The sequence below is a fragment of the Opisthocomus hoazin genome, chromosome 1 (assembly GCF_030867145.1).
Source record: "Opisthocomus hoazin isolate bOpiHoa1 chromosome 1, bOpiHoa1.hap1, whole genome shotgun sequence".
Taxonomy (NCBI): Eukaryota; Metazoa; Chordata; class Aves; order Opisthocomiformes; family Opisthocomidae; genus Opisthocomus; species Opisthocomus hoazin.
Genome location: NC_134414.1, coordinates 21,238,853 through 21,263,764, shown reverse-complemented (window position 1 = coordinate 21,263,764; position 24,912 = coordinate 21,238,853). Strand labels below are relative to the sequence as shown.

Genomic DNA, 24,912 nt, shown 5'->3' with positions numbered 1-24,912 from the left:
TTCATGCTCTATCGATGAGTCACAGAGCTCTCTCTGCTCCAAACTTATATTGTGATGTCCATACCACAGTCCCAAGTTGTTTACCTTTTCCTAACCTTTCTTCCCAGCTTAAGCTTGACGTGGCTACAAAGTTCTCTCCAACTGTGGAGAACACTCCCATCTTGTCTCTAGACCAAGGTCTCAACTTTTGTTCCTTACCCTTCTCCAGGGCTTCACATCTTACATCTCCTTGATGTTTCCTGATTGGCCTCTCTTGAGCACAGCCTTTCTTATCCATCCCTAGAAGTAAAAACTGCCCCCAAAGTTGTCCTTATCATCTCAGGCCCTGGACCATGCAGTGTTGCCATCCTCAGACCCATTCAGGATGCTGGCACACAGCCCTTGCCGAGCTCTCTGTACCAGCTGCACCAGTCCCATATTAATGACAGCAGCATCTCTACGAATCCCTCCTTCAACGTGTCTCTCGCTTCAGGCTACGTTTTTCTTTTGAGGACATTGCCAGCCATGCTGTATCCACCAGGGATATGTCTGTCCTTATTTCCAGTATGTCACAGTGCCATGCTCTGTCATCCACTGGTCAGGCTTTGCACAGTCATCTCCGTGTGCCTTCCTTGCAATTGGGAAAAACTGCCCATAAATATACAAGCAGCTTCCCCGTGTCCCTTTCTCCACCTCCTCTTGTGCTGCTCTGCTTCCCTGTGCCGCCAGCCGTGGTGAGAGGTGTTGACACCACGCTCCCCTGTCCTGCTCACCTCCCCTGTTTGAGGCAGTGAGCTCTTCGGACCATAGATGACCTTCAGTTACGTGTTTTCACAGTCCTTCCATGCAGCGGAGCCCAGGGCTAGGAGCACTGTAACAAACCCTCTGCCCTTCTCCATAATTCACTTCCATCGAAGCTGCTGTACCCTGTTCTTGCTTGAAGCTTTTATACCTGAACCTCTTTGTCTAATTATAGTTCTATATAGAGAAGAACACTTTCCTTTACTAGAACAAGTAATGACCTGATTTCTAGGCGTGGTGCTCACAGGGGAAAGCACAAAGCCAGTCCTACTATATTCCTACATGATCTTGTAGGAAGACTCCTGTCTAATCTTTGGCAAGTCTTATAGAAAACCTGCTCTGCCGCAAACTGAGGAAAACAATGAATAATTCATTTTCTTATCTGTTTCAAGATTGTTTTCTGCAAAACATCTATGTTAATAATTCATGCAATTTTTAGCTGCACCATGCTGCAGATGCAAGCCTAGAGAGGAGAGCCATACTGTTTTTCTCTCTGTAGCCTGGAGATTCATTAGTGCAAAATTCCGGCTCACGTTGGACCAAATTCCAAGCGAGAAGCAAGAGGTGAAAGCGAGGCGATTAGCAAGATACAAAGAAAGTAGAACAGTTCTGTGAAAATCAGGGATTATGAGAACCGTTCACAGAGGAGTCTCTCTACGATGCCAAAATGGTCGCATGTTGACGATGTCAAGCTTGTCAAGAGCCAACTAGGAGACAGAGGGAAGTTTCCCAACAGTATGTACAGAGCTTCTGTGTTTCCCAGCAGTACACGCCAAACACAGAATTCAGCATTTACAGAATTCAGCATTTACAGAACTGCGCACAGTCACTCTTTCTGGCCATCACTGATCCCTCCCCCAGTTGGATCTAAGCGGCAGAGCCGCAGACTGGGGTTTGGTTTCCTCTAGAGACTCCAACCTGCAAGACCTCACTGGTGGATCGCCCTCCAATGCTGGCTGCCCCAGTGGAAGGGTCAACACCCATAGGTCAAATTACAACAAAAACAGACAGGTCAGCAAATGAGATGTTAAAAGCTAACTATAGCCCACGAAGGGCAGGATTAGGAAGGAACTGATGATACCAACTGCATAAGGGAAACCAACGTGTGCATTCTGCTACCACTGATTCTTTGGGTCAGCAGGGGCAGATCTGGGTTCGTTAACCTGAGCATCAGCACCCTGTTCACGTGCCTCCTACTCCACACCCAGCAGCACTTGTTTCTACGGGAACATGCTGAAAATTCTCCACTGGCAGCGAAGTGCTTCAGGCAGCACCGCTAAGCATCACTACCCAGCCACACAACAGGTACAGGTGATTTTAAAGATTGCTTTTCCGTTAATGAGGACGATGGATTACTCCCCTTTACCCTCTACAAGACAGGAAATTTTTCAGTTCAGCTTCAGTGCTGCTCCAGGAAACAGCCAGGAGATACAATTCTCCAAGACAAACTGCAGAGATAAAATAGACTATGTTTGCTTCTAAAAATAGCACGTAGGAATACCAACAGCACCAGTATTTGAAAAAGTACCTTCCAAAAGAGCCAATAAGAACCTCAGCAAGAATAACTCTCCCTTCCCTAATGGAAGAAGAAAGTTACAAGCCAAAAAGTGTCAGGGAGCTGGAGCGGCACTCGCTCTCCTCCCGACTGCCATGAAAACCCCAGCGCTCAGCCCCGGCTCCCCAGACGCTGGCAGGGCACTGAGGCTGCTGAAGACAAATCAGCACCCACTGCATGGCTGAAGGAGCCCTGGCAACAACCTCAGTTCACATTAGCCAGGAGAGGGACGCACTGCGGTCTGGGCGGTGCCTGAAGCCGTAACACACAGAAATACAGGCCACCCTTCTACAATTTTGCATACGGAATTAAAGAACTGCAACCCAAGTGCCCCTTTTTTCCAGCTTGAAGCGGATCAAGGTAAACATTTCTGCATTTTAAATCATACACAACCTGCCAATATCATGTTTTCATCAATTATTACATTTTCATCTGCCTGCCCAAAGTGAGGCACATTCTGTATAGCATCAGTACACTACCTTGTATTCCATAAAGTAAAATAGCAGCTGCGCCTTTTTAAAACACCTGGGTTGCATGGTGCTGCCAATGTAAATTACTACATTAAATTATCAAAAATACCTGTTAAAAAAGAAAAGTGCCGAAGAGCTTTACAGGCTGGGCTGGCAGCACCTGCTGCCTGTGCCACGTGGGGCCAGGGATGATGTTTTCCCCACAGCAGGCATCCAGAGGGCTTCACAGGAGCCCCCGGGAGAGGAGGAGTCAGCAACCATGAGGCTGTGAAGAGATTTTCAGAAGATCCAACCTAAATCTTCTCTACTCTTAATTAAACCAAAACCTGCACCCTGTGGTGAGTATAAATATTGCTTCTGCTTTCTTGAAACAACCTTTTACACACTTATTTTTTGCCACTTCTTTCATTTTCTCCTGCCTAGGGAAAGCAGCGTCCAACTCCTCACAGGCCAGTTTGGAGATGGTTCAGTGATAGTGTAAATTCTGATTTTTTAAAAGAAAAGTTTAGGTTTGCATTATAGTAAGAGGCCATTCCTGGAGAAGAAGGAACGCAGTGCCAGGCAGCCGTCCTCCCCCAGCAGCAGACAGACAGTTTGGCAGTCACCAGGGACCTTCTCTGCCCTGGGTTCAACAAGCATTTTGAGAGCAAAGATGTCCCAGGCCGAAGCTGAAGCACGAGCGGGCAGTACGATCAGATCTGTAGGCACCAGCATGCAGGGTCTCCACGGGAGCAGGAATTTCACACTTCGCTTCATTAAATCCATCTTCCTGCAAGACAGGAAAGCAATCACCCAAAGCAGCTAGATTATAGTGACACAGTCTGACGTGGAGCCAGATGACATTTTCTGATTTCATCTGAAGCTGACACCTTGAGACAAGGCGTAACAACTGAGAGGATCACACCAGTAAGAAGGTAGCAGGGACCTTCGTGTCCTCTTTTCCCCGCAACTCCACCAACTCCAGTGCAGAGTGTTAAAAATAAACCAGCAGTCTCACAAACTGCAGAATGTATTTCAGTCAGAGTGGGGCAGGGAAGGAAAGTGCGAGACCAAGATTGAAACAATGCAAACTGTTGCTAGAAACTTATTTTAGAAGCTTCAAGAGCGACGCAAAAAAGTCCTCCATATCTAATGATTGTAAATAACCACTTTCCAAAATCAATGATAGCAAGTTAAACATGCACATTTTTATTCCTTGTATTTTCACGCAAAATATGCAATAGTTAATATTTCCAGTTCCGTATTTCCAAATTCACTGGAGAAGACTAATTATTGCAACACCCTTAGAGTTTTGACGATTAACTGGGCAATGAGTGCAAGTTTCCAGCCCTGCAGAGCAGTCCTTATCCCCACCTCACATTCAATCAAAGAAATGAGAGGCTTAAACTGAAAAATGAGTTTCCCAAGAAATGTAACCACTCCCTTTGCATTATTTTTTTACTTATTAAGTGATGGCCCAAGCTGTAACCAGAAATGGTACAAAGCACCTGATCTGAGGAAGTACATATCACTCTTCAGACTAGGGAAATACCACAGCAAAGCTGTTACATCCCATTTTACCTGACCCACTAAAGTAAAATAGCTTTTATCTGTATTATTGCATATCTCCAAAATAAAACCCACAGTGCTTCAGTTTAGAATGACATACAATTTATTCATATAATTCACAAGTAGTTGGACACTACTCAATTTAATCTCCATATGCGATTTACACAAACATATAATACTAAAATTGATTGCTTAGAAGGTAAAAAATACCATGGGTATGAAATGCCATGGTAGATGCTGTTCAATATACTACACAATCTTAGCATCAGACACTTTCATTTCTTCATTTTTAGAAAAAAGGCAGTTTGCCATTTTTTTTTTAATAAGTAGTCTGGGAAACTGAAGTGGTTTTGCTCTAAACCCCGAATCAGTTATTTCTCCCAGTTCTTAGGAACTGAACTGACAACCGAAGCAACATTTCCAGTAGTTTAAAAAAAAAAAAAAAAAAAAGGAAAATATTTTTGCTCCCCTGAATTCACCAACCACGATGTGACCAAATCCTGTTGCCATCCAACATGCGACACAGAACACTAATCCCTGTATATTCAAAGGAATGTGGAGGAATTTAGACCTTGCTTCAGCATGACAGTGTTGGTGACAACAGCCTGATGATAGCAGTTTTGGCCCCTGCCAGTACCCAGCAGTTGTGCGTGTGTTTGCAGTTCACTGTGAATGTATTAGCATCACCAGACCATTTGGTATTCATGCAGCTGTGGAATCTGATTGCAATTCTGCATAAACTCTTCTCACTGAAACTTGTACCTCCTAAGCCTCATTAATTCTGCATTAAGCATATATGGCTGCATGGAGAAAATTGGACTTTAATGTGTTTGCCTGCATCAGATTAAATTACACACATTATCTTCTAGACGCGGTTCAAACATATATTTTGCTTGAAATGCCAGTAGTTGTCTTAAAACATACCAAGAAGTTAAAAAGCTTTCACAATACAAGATCCAGCTACTTATTCCACATATACAAAAACACAGCTAGAGAAATACAATTCAATTGTCAATGCTGAATTTATGAAGAAAGTCTAAAAAAATAGAAAAACTCTGATCTCCAGACATCAATTCAGAATGTAACACTGCATAATGCCGCAATATGAGCACCCATTTAAAATGAGAAATCCCCAACACGAGAAGCATAAGGGGATCTGGTACATGTGACAAAAATAGATGATACTGCACCAAAAACATGCATACAATCGCCATGGTCATTCAGTATGCTAGCGATGGTCTAAGCAGTGATTTAACACAAGAGTGAGACAGTGTTTCCAAATAAAATTGAGTGAGCAACTACATATTGATTAAACTTTCTGATGCAGCAAAATGAGGGCACAGAGCCATCTCTGGGTTCTGGAGCTGTTTCAAGATTCGCTTGTGAAATTTCTCTCTGACACGGTTGAACTCCATTATGTCCAGTGGGTCCTCTTCAATCCAGAATTTGTGGAATTCATGCATTAAGTAGCCTACAAAATCACAAAAGTAAGGAGAAGGAAAAAGATAAATAAGGTATGTAAAGGTCATGTACAAAATTAGAAAGAAATGAACAATTATGACGTAGACAGAGAATCCTGGTCACCAGTATCTGACATCTCACAGCACTAGGCAAGGATAAGGCTAAACCCATCTTGCCATTTTGGACAAACGTAAAATTTGATGAATGTTGTCCATTGGCAGAACTTCTCCCAATAAACAGAAGAAATCACTAAGTGCCTTGACATATGGATAAATGAACTAAAACACTAAACTAATGAATGTAAAAGCAGGGGAAGATGCTGCTCCACCAGCCTTTTGATTAGATTCAAGTTCTGCCTCACAGGTATTTCCTCGTGGGAAGATTGCTTACTCTCCACCGAAACAGGGTGCGCTGGTAGGTAACATCACAGTTGCCATCACACCCTTCTGCATTAACACTTCCTCCTCGTGCACAATTTTACCTTGTGTGTGCATGACCTTGCTGGAAATGTTTAACACTTATGGCTACGATCCTGGAAAGAAGAAGGAGAAGGTGATACACAGAACCACCCGCTTTGGTAAGATATCCCTGTTTTAGGAAGAAACTTGATCCCATGGTGACTTTAATATACAGCCCCCAATTAAGGCCTCTACCCTCTCAGTTCTGTGCCATCCTTGGACTCGAAGAGGAACCATTGACAGGAAAAACACTACATCCAACACTAGGACTTCAGTAAACTGAACTCAACCTCTTGATCCCAACTTCCACAGCAGATGAACCATTCAGGAAGCATAATCTTTCATCCCAACATAGCAAAATGTGCAAGTAAGTCTTCTGTATTCCAGAAAGTGAGGGCACTTGTTGTAAAAAAGGCTCAATTGCTTTTATCAATTTATTTCTATTGTATGACAATTACACCACAGGTACTCCTAATCTGAAATTTCAAGGTATATTTGCATAGTCATCAATTTGAGAAACTTAATTCAAAAGGTACTTTAAGTACATCTGCAAATCTCTTCCATACAGTCCAACAGCCACAGGCTGTTTCATTCCAAGGGATGTTACTTCCAAAGACAAAGTCAGTAAAGCCCCTTTAAAAAAAAAAAAAATCACCACATAAAAATGTAAAACATTGTTAGATCTTTAGAGAAGGCAACAGAGCCCAGAAGCAGTGGGCCAAACGCAACTGCCAGCTTTGTGTGTGTCCCCATGGCCTGGTGACATGGTGGATTAGCATTGAGGAGGTCCATGCAGTACAACCGCTGTGTTCCTCTACCAGCAAGGCTGCTGGCTGGGTAGTGTAATTTTGACTTTCCAGTTCAGTCAAGCAGCCTGTAGGCATTTAATGAGCTTAATGGCGTCTGGGTTTGAAGGAGATTTGAAGGAAATCTAGGATGACTGCGGGAGGGAGACGAGAGAAACTGCAAGAGCATAAGAGCGGGTATTTGTCAGACTCAAACAGGTAGTCTCTGGATGAACTGTCCTTGCTCCAGGTAAGTTTGTCCGTTGATGCTTTCTCTACAATAAAGTCCATTCAATAAACTCAAGTTTTTCCTAGGATGGCAGGCAGAGTGTTGTAGGATCATCCGCCACCTTTACTGGCCCACCACTACACCAGAGACCCATGCAAGTTTTATCCCACTGCATAACTCATACATGCATGGGCTGTAGAGGGAAGAGCTGTCAAAATCAGCTCTCCCTCCAGCATTGTTGTGATGGACTGGCCATGCTGGTCAGCCAGTCTATCTAGGGCAGCAACCCAGAAACCATCACCAAAAGGGAGAGCCCTGCTACAGTATGGTATCTGCCCACATAGGATTTTGGGTGAATGAGTCTTATTAAATAGCATCCTTGTTCTGAAAAGCCTATGCTAGTTAATGAAAGAGGTGCACTGGTCACTAATAGTTGTCATTTATCCAATTAAGCAATAAGAACTTACTATAGCTGCAAAACAAAAAATCTGTTACCCAAATAGCCAAACTTAAAAAAACCCCAAAAACGAACGAACCAACCAAAACCTTTGCAATTGTCATAAATGTGGAAAACAGTGCATCCTGACTTCATGTTCTCCATTTCTTGCCTATACATTGAAAGATATTAGAAGTATTGCTCCCACTGCGCAAGGATGCACAGCATGTCTGTGCTGTGGAAGGGATGCTCAGATACAGAGGAAAGGGCTGGGAAAGCATTATTTTGAGGGGAGATAACTCTACTGAAAGGTGGAGGGTAACACTTGAATGTAGACACAGATATGTTAAGACAGTTGGACTTACGGGGAAGCATTCTCCAGAAATTCTTTAAAGTACCTTTAGTTTCTTACTATTATTTAAAACCAGTCTAGAAGATAGGAAGGTGACTTGTTCAGGCCCTTGGAGGATTTTTGTTTTATTGTTCGTTTGTTTTACTCTTTGGTTTGGCAGTGGCATCCATCACAACTAAGAACTGAGTCCAAGTATCCTAAAGACAGAACAAGACTAGCATGATAGTCTCTGTGCTGTGTCAGCATCAGTTTTGTTGTTTTTTGTTTTTGTTTTTTAAAGTATGGGTAGTACAAAAGCGTTAGCAGGTGTATAAATTATGTATTCCTTCCCCCCCGCTCACCACTTACAGAACGTCTGCTGAAAGTGAGTTAGTGTTGGTGCTTCTGGGGCAACATTGTAGAAATGGGTCTTCAGAGCTCCACTCACGAGCAGGTTGTATGCAAGATCTGTTATGTTAATGCCCACGATAGCAAAAGAATAGCTGTAAGAAAAAGAAGCAGCAACATTTGTGGAAAGTTTGTCTTCTTTCAGCACACTATAAGAAACACTGATGACACTGACACGGCAGATTGTGTGTTACTGAGGTGTATTAATTTTCTCCCTTGTGAGCTTCCAAGGCGGGGGTGTGGAAAACAAGAAAAACATTTATCCTGCCTGCTTCATACGCTCTAATGGCAGTGTCTCCCTTGTGAAACATATGGTCACAGCAAAAACAGGAGTTTCATCACTGTGCCAACATTTTCAGTGGAGCAGCACAGATCCATTCCTACAGAATAAGAACAAGCTCAGGCATCCCTGTGCTCCTGCACCCGCCTCTGACATGGGGCAAGCACTCCACATCGTGGCTGTATCTGCAAGGTGACCCATCATTTGGTATTTTAACCCATCTGCCCAAGTGGAATTTATCACCCACAGTTAGGAACACCAGGGTTCAGCAATCAGTCCTATAAAGACATTCATGTGGCTAAAAAGCCTGTGAAAAAGATCCAGCTGAGTCCTCCAATTTCTTTCTAACAGAGAACTAGATACACAGGCCAGAAAACAGGCAAAAACCAAATCAGAGCATGCTGGAAACAGAAATCAGAAAACAGAAAAATCAGACTCACGAAGCAAAATTCTGTCCTATTAAGAGATATCAACAAGGAAAGTACATTTAGTCACAACAGAACTCAGAAATTGGAAGTTTTTTCTTGATTTCTGAGCCTGTTGCATAAAGAACTTGACATTTCTGGCAGTGACCGTTTCTCAAGAAAACATGATGTCCCACACTGGCATTTAGCGATAAAAGCAAACTTGTTTAGTTATATAGTGATTTTTTTTCCCCCTTCTAAACACAGCTGTATTCTGTTGATTATTCTAGGTAATTTTTCTGTTATCTCTATCAAGCAAACCAAAACACTTTCCGTTTTTCTGAACCTTTGACATAATTCAGGAGGGAAAAAAAGAAAGGAAAAAAGGAAGGTAACTGCAACACGAGGCCTAATGGCAAGTTTCACAGAAAAATTAAATATGAGCATTAAAATGTTGTATTACCGATTTTCAGATACACTCATAAGGAACATCCAGTTCCATACTCATGAATAATGCAGCTATATCAAACCCACTGCTTAAGAAGAGAAAAAACTCACTACCATTTCTTTCCTATTATACTTTCCTGAAAGCAGATCAGAACCTGTCTCTGACAATAAGAAGTGAAACTTGATCACATTATATCTTAAAAAGAATTAAACAGATATTCATCACTGCACTATTCACAGCAGGGACAGAAAGCCTCTCCTTGCTACAGCATTTTTGGATTATTTTTCCTAATTCTTACTTCAAATTATTTTTCCTGTAATGTTTGATCAAAATCAAGCTGTGGTTAAGACAATACATGTTAGTACGCACACTGAAAATTGCTTTAAAAAGTGACCAGGAAACACCTTTTTCCCCTCAAATATACAGCATCATTGTCGTGTTTGTGGTAGCTTCAAGAAGATTTTAAAACTTACCCGATTGCCTTATCAAACTTCTTCTTCTCCCATTCGGCTTTGCTGAATTGGCTGCAGTGGGGGGAAAAAAGTCCAGATATTGCCATGCATCGCTAATTGACAAATATTTTCTTTCAATTTCTTTGATATTAGAACATTAACTGAACAGGGTATTTTACCTCCATTGATATGGCTAATCACATTTAACTCTGCTTCTGACTGCACTTTGGTATCAAAAGACTTGAAATGGGCAACTGGCTTTATTGCATTGCTGATAAACTTCTCTCATCATTACAAAGTATGCGTCTCTATCAATGCTCTCAGCAAAAGCCAGTTGTCTGCTATATTGGCCACAAAGATGATCCACCTCAATTAAGTCTGAGCTACACAAAAAGTTGAAAATATTACATTTCTTTTAACTAATCAAAGATTATTTTAGCCTTTTATGTTCTTGAAGATAAATGTGATGCTCATCACTGGAGGCATGATTCACCTGAGGAGGCAAACATAAAAAATACTCCTTTACTAGAAAGTTTTTATGTCCAGCCAAATTGGAAACCATACAGCAGCCAAAAGTAAGGAACAGTATTTCCTATTGTTTGGCACAATAATGTAGACTTTTTCAAGGACACAGAAGGTCCCTCCCTTAAAACAGAGTTACTCAGGGAACTGCTTAATTTTAGATTAAATTTCTGTTCAAAATTTTCATTTAAAAGAGCTTCCTGATGCAACCAGTCAGCTGACATCCCACTAACCAGGCTTTAACTGTGCCTACTCGAATGGAGGCGGGATTTTAGCAGAAATCACTGCCTGCATTTATCAGTGGCTAAAAGCAGGCAGGGTAACAACCCTAACCAGTGGGCTACAACTTAGACACGTCTGTGGGAGTTCTGCCTTAGTCAAGCAAATCAGAGCTTGCAGGGTTTAGATCCCAAATTATAGACAGCTATGTGCAAAAGTGTCTCCTTTGGACTATACTTGAAAAACAATAAACACATATCACACTGAAGACAATCCCCTGAACTTCACATAAATATGGTATTTAACACTTCATGGCAACAAGTTTTAAAGATGCTAATAGGTTTGTACCCATCCTGACCTGAGTGTTACCAGGTGGCATGTGTGAGGACAAAACTTCTCCTCTTTAATGGCTTGGCGTACAGGAATATACTCATTCTTTAAAATCTTAGCCATCTTTGTAGGCTGCAGCATAACATCAGTTAAAAAAAACAAAGCAAATGTTGAATAATAAAGGTGGCACATGTAGGACGGGGACAAGCAATATAGTTTAACAGAAATAGAAACTACATTGATCATGATCACATCAGAAGCCAGCATGGCTGCTAAGCAACCACACCAGGAAGAACACCACAGGCACCACCAGCAGCATCTATGTTCTACCAGATGCTCTTTCAAGGGACAGAAATTGCACATGCTCACACAGCACTCCAAGATGGTCCTTGGTAATCAAACATGTAAACGAAGAACGCTAACGGCATTCCCTGCTTCACAGTCCCAGCACAAAACACTCTGCCTCTGGGTAATATATATTGTTTTCCCACATAAGAGTTCAGTTAAACAAAAATCTAGGCTATTTTCTATAATGCTGCTTAAGCATCATGACAATCCCTGTTCATCAGCATACACTAACAAAAATCATCCATGGGCAACACAATACATAAAGGCAAGACTGAAATTGTGGGGGTTGCTTGTAGGAAGAGAGTGAATGCCAATATATAAAAGTAACTCCAGATAAAGCAGTCAGAGGGCTGACTCTCAGGCTAAAAGTCTGTTGGTTTACACTGCCCCCAACCCTCCAAGTGCTTTTTGTCACAGAATCACCATTGGGAACTTAGCCACAAAATACTGAGGAGATCAAAAGCTTCACAGGATTCAGATGTGGACCTGTTATATGGATATCTAGCGCCACTGGCAAAAGAAAAAAGTCTTTGGAGGCAACTCATTAGCTTGTAACTGGCTATGAGGCATTTCTGTGCGTGCTGTCCCCCCGCCCCTCAATAATTATGGAATACATCTCCTATTCATAAATAGTTCACAACACGGAATTTTTGCCACTTGAAAGTACCTGATCTCTCAGCAGTCAGGACATTGGACTAGCCAAATTAGACCCATCACCAGTCAAGGCAGCCAGAGTATGTGATTATAAATCAAGGGGCTCTTCAACTGTGCTAACAAACATAGGCTACTTCTGATTATCAAGTCACTCACAGCTGTTGTGACCATAGTGGCACTGCTTAGACTTCTTTCTTACAGTTAAAAATCGCCCAAAATTTGTTGGCTAAGCCTGGTACTAAATAGGTGTAAAATATAGTGCTTTAGCTACATCAAGCAAGGTCGATTTCATTCCTTGTATATATATATGCATGCTCAGATGTACCCAGTGTTGCACCATCAGCTATGCTTGGTTTAACTTTAGAGAAAGGAATACGGATCTCTTGGTATTGCAACAGACTTTCAGTTTATAACATGCCAAACTGCAGTATGGTTTGATCTTTATTTATGTGTAGGGTCTCATAAAACTAAGAGAAAAGAAAAAAAAATACCTTAGTTCCTTCTTAGTGACTTCCCTTCATTATGAAAAGACAAAAAGAAAGGTAAATAAAAATACATAGAAAGGTAAATAAAAATCACTTGAAATTAGAAGTTAAGTGAAAACATTTGACACTAAGTTTAACTCTTTCTAAGATTAAGAATACACGTTTGCCTCTTGGATTTGATCAGTTTTCAGGATCAGCACTTGCAAACAGCTAGCATGTGGCAATACCCAAACATATGCGCAACAAAAAGAAAAAAAACCCAGCCCCCTCCCCAAAACACCAGCCAGCACAGTGCGCTCTGAAGTTACTTTTTCTGATCTCAAGCATTACCTGTATTTGGGCTGAAGAGAATCACAGAGAACTTGCTGAGCTATCTCAGTGTCCCATTCGGCAAAATACCTGCAGATATGTATGTTTAGGGTGAATTGTTAAAGAAACAACAAAAAAAGCATCTTAAGTCATACCAAGTTGTCCATACACACCTTTTTAAAGGTCACTACATATGTTATGCAGTATGAGCAGCATTTAACATGTTAAAATTCATTACGCTACCACTTGTACCCCCAAAATGAAAGATAAAAGCAGCCTCAAATTACAAGTGCAATTCTATAAGCAATTAGTGAATGTGCATTACCAGAGTCCCCTTTCCACCCACCCTACAGAAAAGCAGTTGCTTACTGCTAGAGCATGCTGGCTGCTTAGCTCAAGAGAAAGCAGTTAAGGCTTCTTGATCTGGTAGATTCTTAAAACAAGACAAGAATCATCGCAGGACTTTAAGAAATTAAATACATGGTAGGGATTAATCTCCAACAGCATTTCAAAGAGTCAAGAGCCCAGATCCACAACTGAGTTTTGCTAAAGAACAACACATGGACAGTGGATGACTTACTTAAGTCCTCCAATCTGCAAAGGCAGAAAATATTCCTTTCTCTCCTCATAGGGAGAGGTTATTTTACCTAGCGTTTCTAAGTTACTACCTGCAGTAGATACAAGGGATGGAGGAAATAACAGGTACTGACCGATCCCCAAAACCAACCAGAGGTATGGTACCAACACCTGGTGTGTATGACGTGGAAGGGAATAGTGATGTAAACTCACTGCTTAATTTTGGGTATTGACAAAAACTGAAGTAGTAGTCCAGCTACAGAAGTCTACCATCAGTGGCTGCATTTCAAGTGTTTTGCCTAAGAATTCAGCACAAAATTCCTAAACAGCGGTAACATAACCCTTCCACTCACCCACTTCCAGGGCATTTTGTTTAAGGAGATTTAGATATTGGTGAGAACATACTTAACAGTTTCTTTCTTGGGGGAAGAGAGTGTTAACTTACTGTGTCATAGAGAAACTAAAAAAGGCTTAGCAAGTGGTATTACCAAGTTGGATTAAGAATACTGTAAGAAAGGAGATCCCTTTCAGAAGGGAAACCCCTCAAAAATTGGCCTAGAAAATAAATTATTTCAGTTTTTGATATGAAGTCCGTAACACTTTTATAAGTTATTCCCGCAGACTTGCTAAAAATCCTCAAGTCATGCTGCTTTTCTTGACTTCAGACACACATAAATCCATCTACAGAGGAGCATACTTACACCAAGTTATATAAGCCCAGGAGACCCATCCCTCTGAAGTCTGTTTTAGGATCGTCACCTTGGAAACCAATTTCACACCACTGCTTCGAAATCCGAGCTTTCAGTGGCGAATTAGGCTTCAAGCATTTCCACAACTAGGAAGATTACAGGTAAAATATAATTAAACTTCTACACATTAGCACGGGTTCTTCTTCTTTGTAAACCAAGTTAATTTCTCATGTAATTTGATGGCATTGCTGTCCCAGGAACCCAAACACAAGAGCAAATGAAATTCCCAGGGGTGAGGAGCGGGAAATCTCAAACCACTCTTAAATACTGCACTTGTTTCAGCCCTACAAGGCCCTTCTGACCTTCTCTGCAGCTGCTGTAACATCTCACACAGGGACTCGTTTTGTTCACGCTCTGTGCATCAAACTAGTGTCTGCCTCCATAAGCATGGAGACAGGAATGGGCTGGAATTTGGTTGTAAATCACTGACAGAGCAGCAGGGAATCAGCCATCAGGTCCCTGAGGCTCTGCAGCAATCTTATCTCCCACATCTTTTGCAAGCCTCTGGAAGGGTTATAAATCAAGAGTGCCGACTTGGCAACCACAGTGCTGAAAAGCAAATCGGAGAACATAAAAAAAAAAAAAAAATCCATACAAGAATTGCATGTGCCACCTTCTTATTTAACTGAGGGGCAAATCATTCATTGATCTCACATAAAAGAAGGACAAAGTGATTTAACAAGCCAGATCCTCAGCTGGAATAAATCCACTTAGCTGCACTGGTCCAGCGACTTCAGTGCCTAAATATCGTGTTGCTAGGCACCTAAAAGCAGCCTAAATTGACGTATCTGACAAATACATGCCTTTCCAAAAAACCTCACATGCCACATCACGAACTCACCCTTTCCAAAGCGTATTAAGAAATCAGGTATTCTCCATAAACCATGTGTTCATGAGTAAGGCCTCAAGAAATATATTTAGACAAAGCCTACTGAAGGGAAAGAGCTGTATGCACATTTCCCAAATAAACAACCCAGAAATTGTATTAATTTTAGCAACTCTAACTGCATTTAAAATAAATTGTCTTAGGAAGATTAAAACTTTAATGATTTCACTTTGTAACGACTGCAAAAAGCATCATTGTGATGCCGTGAAAAGCAAATATGATTTAAACATTTGATACCTGTAAATCATATTTGCTATCTTTCTTGTTCATCCATCAACAGTAAATACAGTATTATTCATTAGTTCAATCACATTAAGTTAATCTTTCTCTCATTCATAAAGTGCCCTCCTGGTAAACATGAATAAATAATAAACATTAGGAACTTGAATTACCCATTGCAGAGATCACTTAGCAGAATACCTAGAAGGAATGAAAACTAACCGGCCTGTTCTTCCCCAGCATGGACTGGAAACTGAATTAAGCCCTTGGACATACTGCCATCTGACAAGAGTAATTCGCAAAAGCAAAACGTCTGCTGTAAACAAGTGCTAATACACAGGTTACGCTGGAGGCAGATGGCGAAACTGATACTTTCTTCAACATTATGAATCAGTTTCCATTCTGCTTTTATTCTCATGCAATTATGTTTTTAAAGCACTTATGTGACTACACATCATTGCCGACATCATTCTTGGGAGCATGTAAGAACCAGGACCTTGCCCTTACAGGCTGAGAGGCCGGGAAGCAGACCACAGCCAGCTCCTTGGTGCTTCTTGCCCGTCCTCAGACTCACCTTCTTGCTCTCTGGACAGTGTAGATGCCCAGTGTATTTAGGAATGCTTTCCTAGAGCCAAAGGCCCTTGTTAAGCCTGCAGCCAGGTACCTGGCATTTTCAGGGACCAACATTGCAGGCTGGCACCTGGATCTCCCACCTCCAAGACACAAGCTTCCTCACTGGGTAAATAAGTGTGACCGTTTAGTTAAAGCCCACTCTACCCCCAGAAATGTGTGCCTTTGGTTGCACAGGGGCAGGACTTTAGCAGGAGGAGCCCATCTGCCCCATCCTACCTGGCAGCTAGAACACTCCTTCAGGGGCAGCTCTGGATTTTGACGACTCCTTGCAAGACTCCCACCTCCCAGCAAGGAGCCAACCTTGAAGACAGCTTTGCAGACACCTACAGGCACTCTTTGACCATTTGAGGCATTTTTTAGAAACAGTTATTTGCATCTGTAAGTACTTATATAAGACGCCTACTGGGATTTCTGGAAGCACCTGGAAGCCCAAGTAACTAAAGTAAAATTTCCAGAAGCTGCCACTGTAACTTGTGTAAAGCACTACACTGCAAGCTGGAGTGTGGGAGACGGATTCATCATCATGTGCTGTAGAAATCCCAGCCAAAGTCAGGTGGGAGCAGAGGCACAGGTAGTGTCTAAGTTTTCAATATTTACGCTTAAAATAATTAAAAAACCCACACCAAACAGGTAGTATATTCTTACAAGACCTCTAAAAATTCTGTAAGAAGGCATTTTGCTTGTAGATAAGCTCACTATCACTATTCTATGTTTCTCGCTTTTTCTTTGAAGTGTCTTGCACTAGCTACGGTCAGAAACCAGATCAGAAGTAATACTGGGACTTGCTATTACACTATTTTCCACCCCCTTTATTCTCTCTCCAATTCTTTTCTAATATAAGAGCTCTCTAGCTCTCCCTCTGCTTATGGCTTCAAGATCATCTTCCTGAAAAAAATACTTTTATTATCTGTTCCAGTGCAAGGCTTTCCTGGAAGCACGAAGTAAATAAAACCCAATTGGTATGGTTTCCATCACTCTGCATGTATTATCTAAAGAATGGTTTCATTTTCTTTTCACTTGAAAATATATTTGGTAAATATAAATGTGTAAGTCATCACCTCCCACTCTTCCATCTCACACAATGAAAGCTAGAGGTGTGCCATTGAGATACACAGAAAATATCTTCAAAAATACAAAAAATTGAAGGAAAAAAAAAGTTTATTCTGGTTAAGAAAGAAAAATACCCTTCTCACATTGAAGAAAGGTGTTCTGAAGTAGGACATAGTGCTATTTTTCCAGAGATCATAGCACAGAGTTGTTACCTGCAGTGAGAGCTGTGCATCCAGCGCCTAGATATAGTCCAGCCAAAGGACATGTATTCATCAATAAGGCCAGGTTGGATGGGGCTTTGAGCAACCTGGTCTATCGGAAGGTGTCCCTGCCCATGGCAGGGGGGATGGAACTAGATGATCTATAAGGTCCCTTCCAACCCAAACCATTCTATGATCAACCAGGGAGTGAGCCACTTGTTTGGCAGGTGTTACACCCCAACCAGATTAATATGCTGTACAGCCTTATCTTTAAACAGGTGCACGATGGAGGAAGGCGACAATATCTATGTTTTAAAGAGGTTTATAAGCCAGGCTGTTTGGAGCTGACATGAATAAAGGATACCCTTCAAGTGCCTCTTAAGCACCTACCTTCAGAAGCATTTCCTCATGTCGTGGATTCTCTGAATCGTACGGCTCTCTGCGCAGCTTTTCAACCTCTGCAATCAGATTTCTGTACCCCACAATCTGCAGCAGGCATGCCTGAAGAGATACTCCCAACCTGAGGCGTAGGAAAGGAGCAACATAATCCAACTATTGAGTAGCCATGACACAGCACTACCGTGTACACACCCGTCTAATTCACATGAGTAATGTTACATCAATGAATCAATAGTCTAACACTTTAATTACAACAGGAGAATTTCCAAGAGATCAGTTTTACACTAAACAAGGCCTTGTAGAATGCATAGTCTTATTTAGTGGCTTCCTTAGATGATAAAAAATGGGATTTTTAAAAACTTTGAACAGTGAATTTTCACATTGAAATCTCATAACTATACACAGCAGCGTTGAAAGCCTGCAACAAGCACATCACTGAATCTTTCCCCTCATTCAAACGACAGCTTCTCAAAACACGCCCTGAGACCAGAGACGTGAACTTCAAACGGGGTGAGGAGGAGATGAAACTCAGCAAAACGCTAAAAATATTCATTTTACTTCCATGCCACAAAAGCTAGCATAAAGAAGTGAAAAACCCAAAGTAATACAGTTCAAAGATCTGCCTCTAGGCAATGGCTTTTTTGGTCTCATGTTAAGAATCACCATAATAGCTCTCTTTTCATTATAATGCAGATTTTACATTTCCCGATGCATCATTTCAAAAAAACAAACCAAACACAAAAACCACACAAAAAAACCCCAACCCCAAAAAACTAAATAAAAGAAAAAAAAAAACAAAACACCAAAACCCACCAAACATGTGGCTTCCAATGTTTTAAATTACAACAGCTTACTCAGTTTTAGGTTAAGATTTTATAATATTAAATACAACTTCTGCAGTACACAACTGCCATGCTCATAAGGATATTTAATTATATATGGGACTAAACCCTTTAATTTTTAATAATGTCTGAAATTATCTGAACGCCTACTATGAATTTGGAGGGCACAGCTAAATCTGTACCCTCATTCCTTTGTGGAACACGGGCTGCGCAGGTTCCTCATCTGTCTTGTTTGATACACTGAAACATTTTGTTTATTCAATAATACAGTTAAATTTTCTGAGCAGAAGGATTTTCACTGCTTATCTTTTGAGATTAATCAACAGAATCACAGATGTCATCATTAGGCCATGTCTCTTGCTGCAATTTCACGCTATTTGTGGCTATAATCCTTTCAGAACATCCTCTGCAGTGTTTTCCATCCTTTGCTATTTGCTGTTTTTACATGCTTCACTCGCTATAGCCTACAGTTGTACAGAAAGGCTGCATTTCAAAGAAAGCTGAAATGTGAAGACTGCATGTGAATTGCTGTAGTGCATCACTAAACCAAGCCATCATGCTTTTAACTACTCTGTAACCTCAGAGTAGTTTAGAGCAGAAGACCACAGTGGCAAAGCAGAGCAATTTTATATTAAAAAAAAAAAAAGTTACACAACATATACAAAGCAAGCCACAACGTTATTCATGGAGGGTGGGCGTGGAGGGGTGGAAGTAGTTTCGCTGCTCTCCTTTTCATTAAGCTTTTGCTGTCCTCCTTGCCAAGCAGAGGATGTGGGTGAGCTGCTGATGCCCCACACCTCCTCCCTGCCACCACTGTGCTGGCGGTGGCAGTTCTCAAGAGCACAGGAGCAACCTGCCTGGGCTTGCACCCTCACACTCAGCTCCAGATGATCCATGCGATGGACAGGAGTCCAAAACTGGGAGTATTTCATGGCCTGCTTCTGTAGTCAGTGTAGACTGCATGTGTCACCACCTGGCTACTCAACCTACTTGCTCCCACCACTAAATATACACACTGATCTCAGAGGCATTGATAAAAGGAAATTACTGTGGGCCTCAGGTCACGGCAGCCCACAGCCTTCAAGAACAGCGCAGTGCAAATACCCCTGGGATGCTAGTTCAGCTCTGCAAAGATGCTACATTAACAAAAATGACTGCATACAGATTTGCAGAAACACATACAGTACGACACATGTCCCCTTGTCCTTACCCCAGGAGATTTCAAGTCTCCACTATGCAAGGGAAGGCCAGAGCTTCTAAACAAGACAGTCTGGATGTAGGGTTTTTTATGTTCAAGAGTAGGCAATCCAGTGGATTTTCTTTAATCCTGTCTGAAGAAATGGCTCACCTGCTTTTGCTGAAATTTGTCCAGAAAACTTTGTAGAAAATAAATGGCTCACACGTAAAACTTCAGTGCAGTTGTTTAAAGTTTAGCAGAACTATGATCAATTTAATATAAAGAGCAATTTAGTGGCAGTGTGTGTTTCTACACATGTGGCACCAGCCTGAACATCCCAGGCCCTCACTCCTCACTGTTTTGAAAAGATATTTCACCAAACTGGGGTGACAACTGAAAGATGCAACTGTAAAATGCTGAGTGCAAGGATTCTAGTCTAAAAATAATTATGCTTTTGTTCTGTGCTAAGCTTATGAACACCACCTGGATTAAACACAAAATTAGCTTTGTTTTTATGTTTTTTAAGTTTTGGGGGTTTTTAAGTTTGTTTTTTTATTTTTCTTTTAATATTAGGACTAGATCACTCAAAATGTAACTTAAGGTTTGGGGGTCTGATACAAACAAGCAGAAGTCATTTGCACCTCTGCACTCTCTCTCTCCTGGAAGATAGCATTTCTTCAGAAGTGAAAGGCAATGCCATGAGGAGAATCAGGGATCTTCAGTGTCACACAAAATACTACTGTAATGAATTCCTTGTTTTTTCTTGGCATTATTCCACCCAGTTACCCAAGGGTCCAACACTGAGAAGAGAGTACTTCAGTCAGCCTGATTGCTTATGTTGCACTTACTGATGTCCACAGGCCAGGCTCTGAGCTGTGCACATTTACATCCTGCAGTTTTTCCTCCTATGTCACCACTACTAATTTTGCCATCACTGATTTTTTTCCAAATTTCAGCTATCAGAATCCTGTGCAATACAAGAGTACCAGAGCTGTGACATCCTCTCTGATGAGTAGCCTCTCAGTATGGCCTCGCATCCACTTGAAGCAGCTGCTCTTTCATCGCCCTCCCTTTGAAGGCCACGTGGGCAAGGTCTTGTGAAGTGACACCCCTGGAAAAGCTCTGGGCCCATTCCCAGAAAAGCTTCACACAGCTCTGATCTGTGAGAAGGAGTGGTTTTCTTTGTTTTGTTTCTCTTACTTTCTTCCCTTCTTTATTTTTGAAGGGCCATTTTTCAATCCAGACAGACAGTGCTCATGTCCACAACAGTTGTCTCTCAGGTTAGGAGAAACACACACAGTGTGCTCCATTTGCTTTATGATCTGCAAAGCCTCATTTTAAGACTACGCAGTTACTGTCCTTTTCACAGGGGGGAGGTGTTGTGGGGGTGTGGCGTGGGGGAGGTGTGCGTGTCATTCCTGTAATAAATAATTTATATTTTTCCAACTGAGCTTTTGGTTTTCTGGGTTTTGTTGTTGCAGCAAGACCTTGGGACACCTTACCTGTTCACGCTGCTGACCACTTAAAGAAAAGCAGGTATCAATTTACAGATGCCCATTTTGGATTATGTACATCAATTTCAAGTTTGGGAAGAGGAGCGATGATCACCCGAATCATACAACTCTCTACATTTCTCCCACTGATTCCCGACCTAGACCATCTTGTACTTTAAGCTAGGGGCTGAGAGGTAAGGCAACTACAAAAATGTTACCACCTACTCTCAAAATACTCGCTTGTAAATTTAATGGTTTGTTGTCAATCTCTTCTTACTTCTAGTATCTTATAGCATTAAAAGATATCAGCTATGTTGTATTGTTAAAATATGTGTTTGGATAATTCAAAGCAGTTTTAAAAGATAAACCAGTACAATGTTTATATCAGTTACAACAGGAAGATTTCTTCCCTACTCAAAAGACTGCATACAGACTTGCTAAGAAGCCATCACTGTAGCTGGTAGGACCACCCGCCTTGGTGGCATTTTATCCCTGGGGAAACGGCCCTCATAAAACCAATGCATCAACACTACACTAAGACAGCACAATTCAGGAAGCAGCTAGATAAAGAGACTCAGGACTTGCCTATTACAGTCACTGTAAAGGATCATTCATTTTTTCATCAGCTTTTTGACAACAAAGCTTAAGTTGTCATGTTATGCTGAGAGACAGAATTAATCTTCAAATTGCTTGCCACAATAGCTATGGACAACCAGTTCTCCATGGACATAGGCAATGAAGAAATCAATAATTCCCATTTGTTTTGTAAGGAAACCATGAACTTACTGTGGGTTTATATCTGGATTAATCCTTTTCAGCTCCATGATGTCATCTATAGTTTTTTCAATAGCATCAGGGTGAACACTTACCGAAGTCTGCAGACGCTAAAAAGAGGTTTTAAACACATATTAATTCCTATGGAAGCTATTATTCAATAGAAGTTGACAATGTTAAATTCGATACGCAAAAGCTTCTAGATTAAGAGCCCAGAACATATACAGATGTATATACACAGCTTTCAAGTCTATTCAACCCTCCTGACTAGTTTCAGAGCAACAGCCACATAAGAACTTGAGTCGCTTCCCCAAGCCTTTGTAGTCAGTTTATTCAATTTTCGTGGCAGCTGCCAGTGAAGATGATCTGCACTGAGGCCTTTGATTAAGAAACAGCTTCAGACCATCTACCTAATTACGCTGGAATTACTAGCCTTCATTTGACAACCCCTTTCCCAACACATTGCAGTAACACAGCAAAACATTTTTCCTTTCTCTTGCATGTCATTGCACTTTGCAGAGATACGGCCGAAAGTTCAGTATTCAAAAAATCAGCATGTCTTCCAAAAAATTAAGAGGTTGAACTTTCTGGTGTTTTGCCTCAAAACTACACAATTGCTTAAATGCAGGTTTTTAAATAAGATTCTGCCTTTCTGTCTGTGCTAGAAGTACACCTGGAACCACCACGTTGAACTGCGAGCTATGTGACATCGTTTTTCCTAATGCTGAGGTAAGCTTTTCAACTGCACTGGTTCTCATGCTAAAGAGAAATGAACAGCTGAATGATGCTACTTAACATATACACAAATGCTTTATGAGAAGAATTTAGGTTAGCACAATCAGTGCTACAGTGAAAGGATGAAGTGACAGAGGCTTTTCTCCATTAACGTATTTGAAAGGAAGGCAGAGAACAAAGACGTCTCCGCTATCTAGGTACTGCTGCCTTCAGCCTCTTTTATCGCTGCTTTCCAGACAAAAAAACTGAGGTGTGAAGTGTGTGACTGACTGCACATTACAGAAATCATACGATCGGATGACAAATTAAGCCAAGAAAGCCCACATTACAACACATCACCCTTCTTGTCTCCACCATGGCCTGTTTCTCCCTTGATTCCACCAGGGCCACAATGTGCCTGTCCCTGGAGCACTGGACACTCTCCCTAACTTTGCAAGATCACCTGCTATTGCAGACACAGCACCCTCTTCAGTAGAAGATGGTTTTAATACAAAATCATATCAAACCTTAAAGGGATTTTTTCAGGGTGAGCAAACAGCAGACTGAATAAGCCAACTGTACAGGACACAACAGAAAAGGTGAATGACAAGATCTTTCACTCACCTTACTTTTTGAACCTTTCAATGATGCCTCTGTAAGAGAATAGTATTTGAAAGCATCATGTCAGACAAGCTAAGCTTATACTGGATTGATTTAACAATTTATTTATAAGAATGAAGTCACACTATAAAAATAGCACATGCAGAAGGGTACAATGGCATGCAAAACAAAGTATTGTGCAGTTACCTATTTTCATAGTTCTGGCAGCTCCAGGTTTGGTATTGTAACAGATCCTTTGCAATTCACATCGACCTGTTAGCTTCCTGACCACAAATTTCAGGCAGCGCCACAAGCATTTGCAGTAGAAGTACAGGCATACCTGGACAAACATCCTGGCAAAAAAAGAAGCCTGAAAATAAGAGTCTTGAGCAGAGTTTGTTTCAAAAAAGTCACCACCAAACAGATGGTACTTCCTCACCTCAAATTCCCATTGTCTAAGGGCACCTTTAAAGGAAAAGCAGCATTCACACTGCACATGTTTATCCTGGTCAGTGTTAAATCATGTTTTTTCAGTCTTCACCCACAACAAAAAAACCACTCACAAAGCACCAGAACTGGAAGCACAGAATAAATCAACTCCAGAGTTCTCAAAAGAGTATTTCTAGAAAACTCTTTGTCCCCTTAAAATAAAAGGCAGTGCACTTCCTATTAATGGTCTGGGGAAACAGGACAACACGAGAAGCGAGCACAGCTCACCCTGTTCTCATGGCTGCTGAGGATCCAGGGAGCTGCTGCACCCTAGCTTTGCTTTGCCTCTGCATCTAGCTGCTCCAAGCCCAGTGGCTGGTTATGTCATGTTCATGTCGGGTCCCCAAGAGTGCAGATGAGAAACCAAGTCTTGTTCCCCTTCAGGAGAGCAGGTGTTTAAGAATCTGTCCAGACGACTGCCAGTTCCTCCCAGGATCAGCTTTTATACAGCGCTGATGCTGCACAGTTTTTCAAAGTATAGAATGGACCAGTAAGCCAAGAAAGCTGTTCTTTAGATACTGCATCCAGTTTTGAGCCCCAGCAATACAAGACAGACTTTGACAAACTGGATGGATTTCTGTGGAAGCCCCCGAGATGGTAGGGCTGGAGCACAGACTCTGTGAAGAGAGGCTGGGAGAGCTGGGCTCATTCAGCCTGGGGCAGAGGTAACTTCAGGAGGACCTAACAGCAACCCCCAGTGCCTGTGGGAAGATCATGGAGGAGACACAGCCAGGCTCTTCGCAGTGGTACACAGCAGGAAGACAAAGAACAGCAGTCATAAACTGAAACATAAAAGGCTCAGCCTAGATCTAAGGAGAAGCTTCATCCCCATGAAGACAGTCAAGTAGTGGTACAGGTTCCCCGGAGAGGCTCTGCAGTCTCCTTCCTCAGAGTTTTTTAAGCCCTGAGCAGCCTGGTCTGACCTCAGAGCTGACCTGCTGTGAGCAGGAGGTTGGACCAGAGACCTCCTGAGGTCTGTCCCAGACAGAACTATCCTGTGATCCTATGAAAGCCTGAAAAATGCTGTGTACACAAGCAACACTCTATTTTAAGGTTTGATAGCATTGCAGCTGCTACCAAAGCCCACATACTGCTACCACAATTACACAACACACCCCAAAACCAGATTTCATGGGCTAAATCTTACTTGGACACAATTCAGCTTTCTTGTTTCTATGGCTATGAAGGCACAGATCCTG

The 24,912-nt window shown here is 41.6% G+C and overlaps 1 protein-coding gene across 4 annotated transcripts in view; it reads right to left on the bottom strand.

Annotated features, from left to right (window-relative positions):
* Window positions 1–4,438: 4,438 nt before the first annotated feature.
* Window positions 4,439–24,912, bottom strand: part of ELMOD1 (ELMO domain containing 1) — a 48,702-nt gene continuing 28,228 nt past the window's right edge. For 3 of the 4 annotated variants that reach the window (XM_075418328.1, XM_075418309.1, XM_075418318.1), the window contains exons 3-12: window positions 23,432–23,577; window positions 23,249–23,277; window positions 21,923–22,020; window positions 17,616–17,745; window positions 14,190–14,323; window positions 12,934–13,002; window positions 12,610–12,633; window positions 10,067–10,117; window positions 8,423–8,556; window positions 4,439–5,824 (exon numbers count right to left, since the gene is read on the bottom strand). In XM_075418328.1, coding sequence (XP_075274443.1) covers window positions 5,652–5,824; window positions 8,423–8,556; window positions 10,067–10,117; window positions 12,610–12,633; window positions 12,934–13,002; window positions 14,190–14,323; window positions 17,616–17,745; window positions 21,923–22,020; window positions 23,249–23,277; window positions 23,432–23,577 — 988 coding nt within the window. In that variant the 3' untranslated portion in view covers window positions 4,439–5,651. The remainder of the gene's footprint in view (window positions 5,825–8,422; window positions 8,557–10,066; window positions 10,118–12,609; window positions 12,634–12,933; window positions 13,003–14,189; window positions 14,324–17,615; window positions 17,746–21,922; window positions 22,021–23,248; window positions 23,278–23,431; window positions 23,578–24,912) is intronic. The other variant, XM_075418336.1, reaches the window with a different exon arrangement.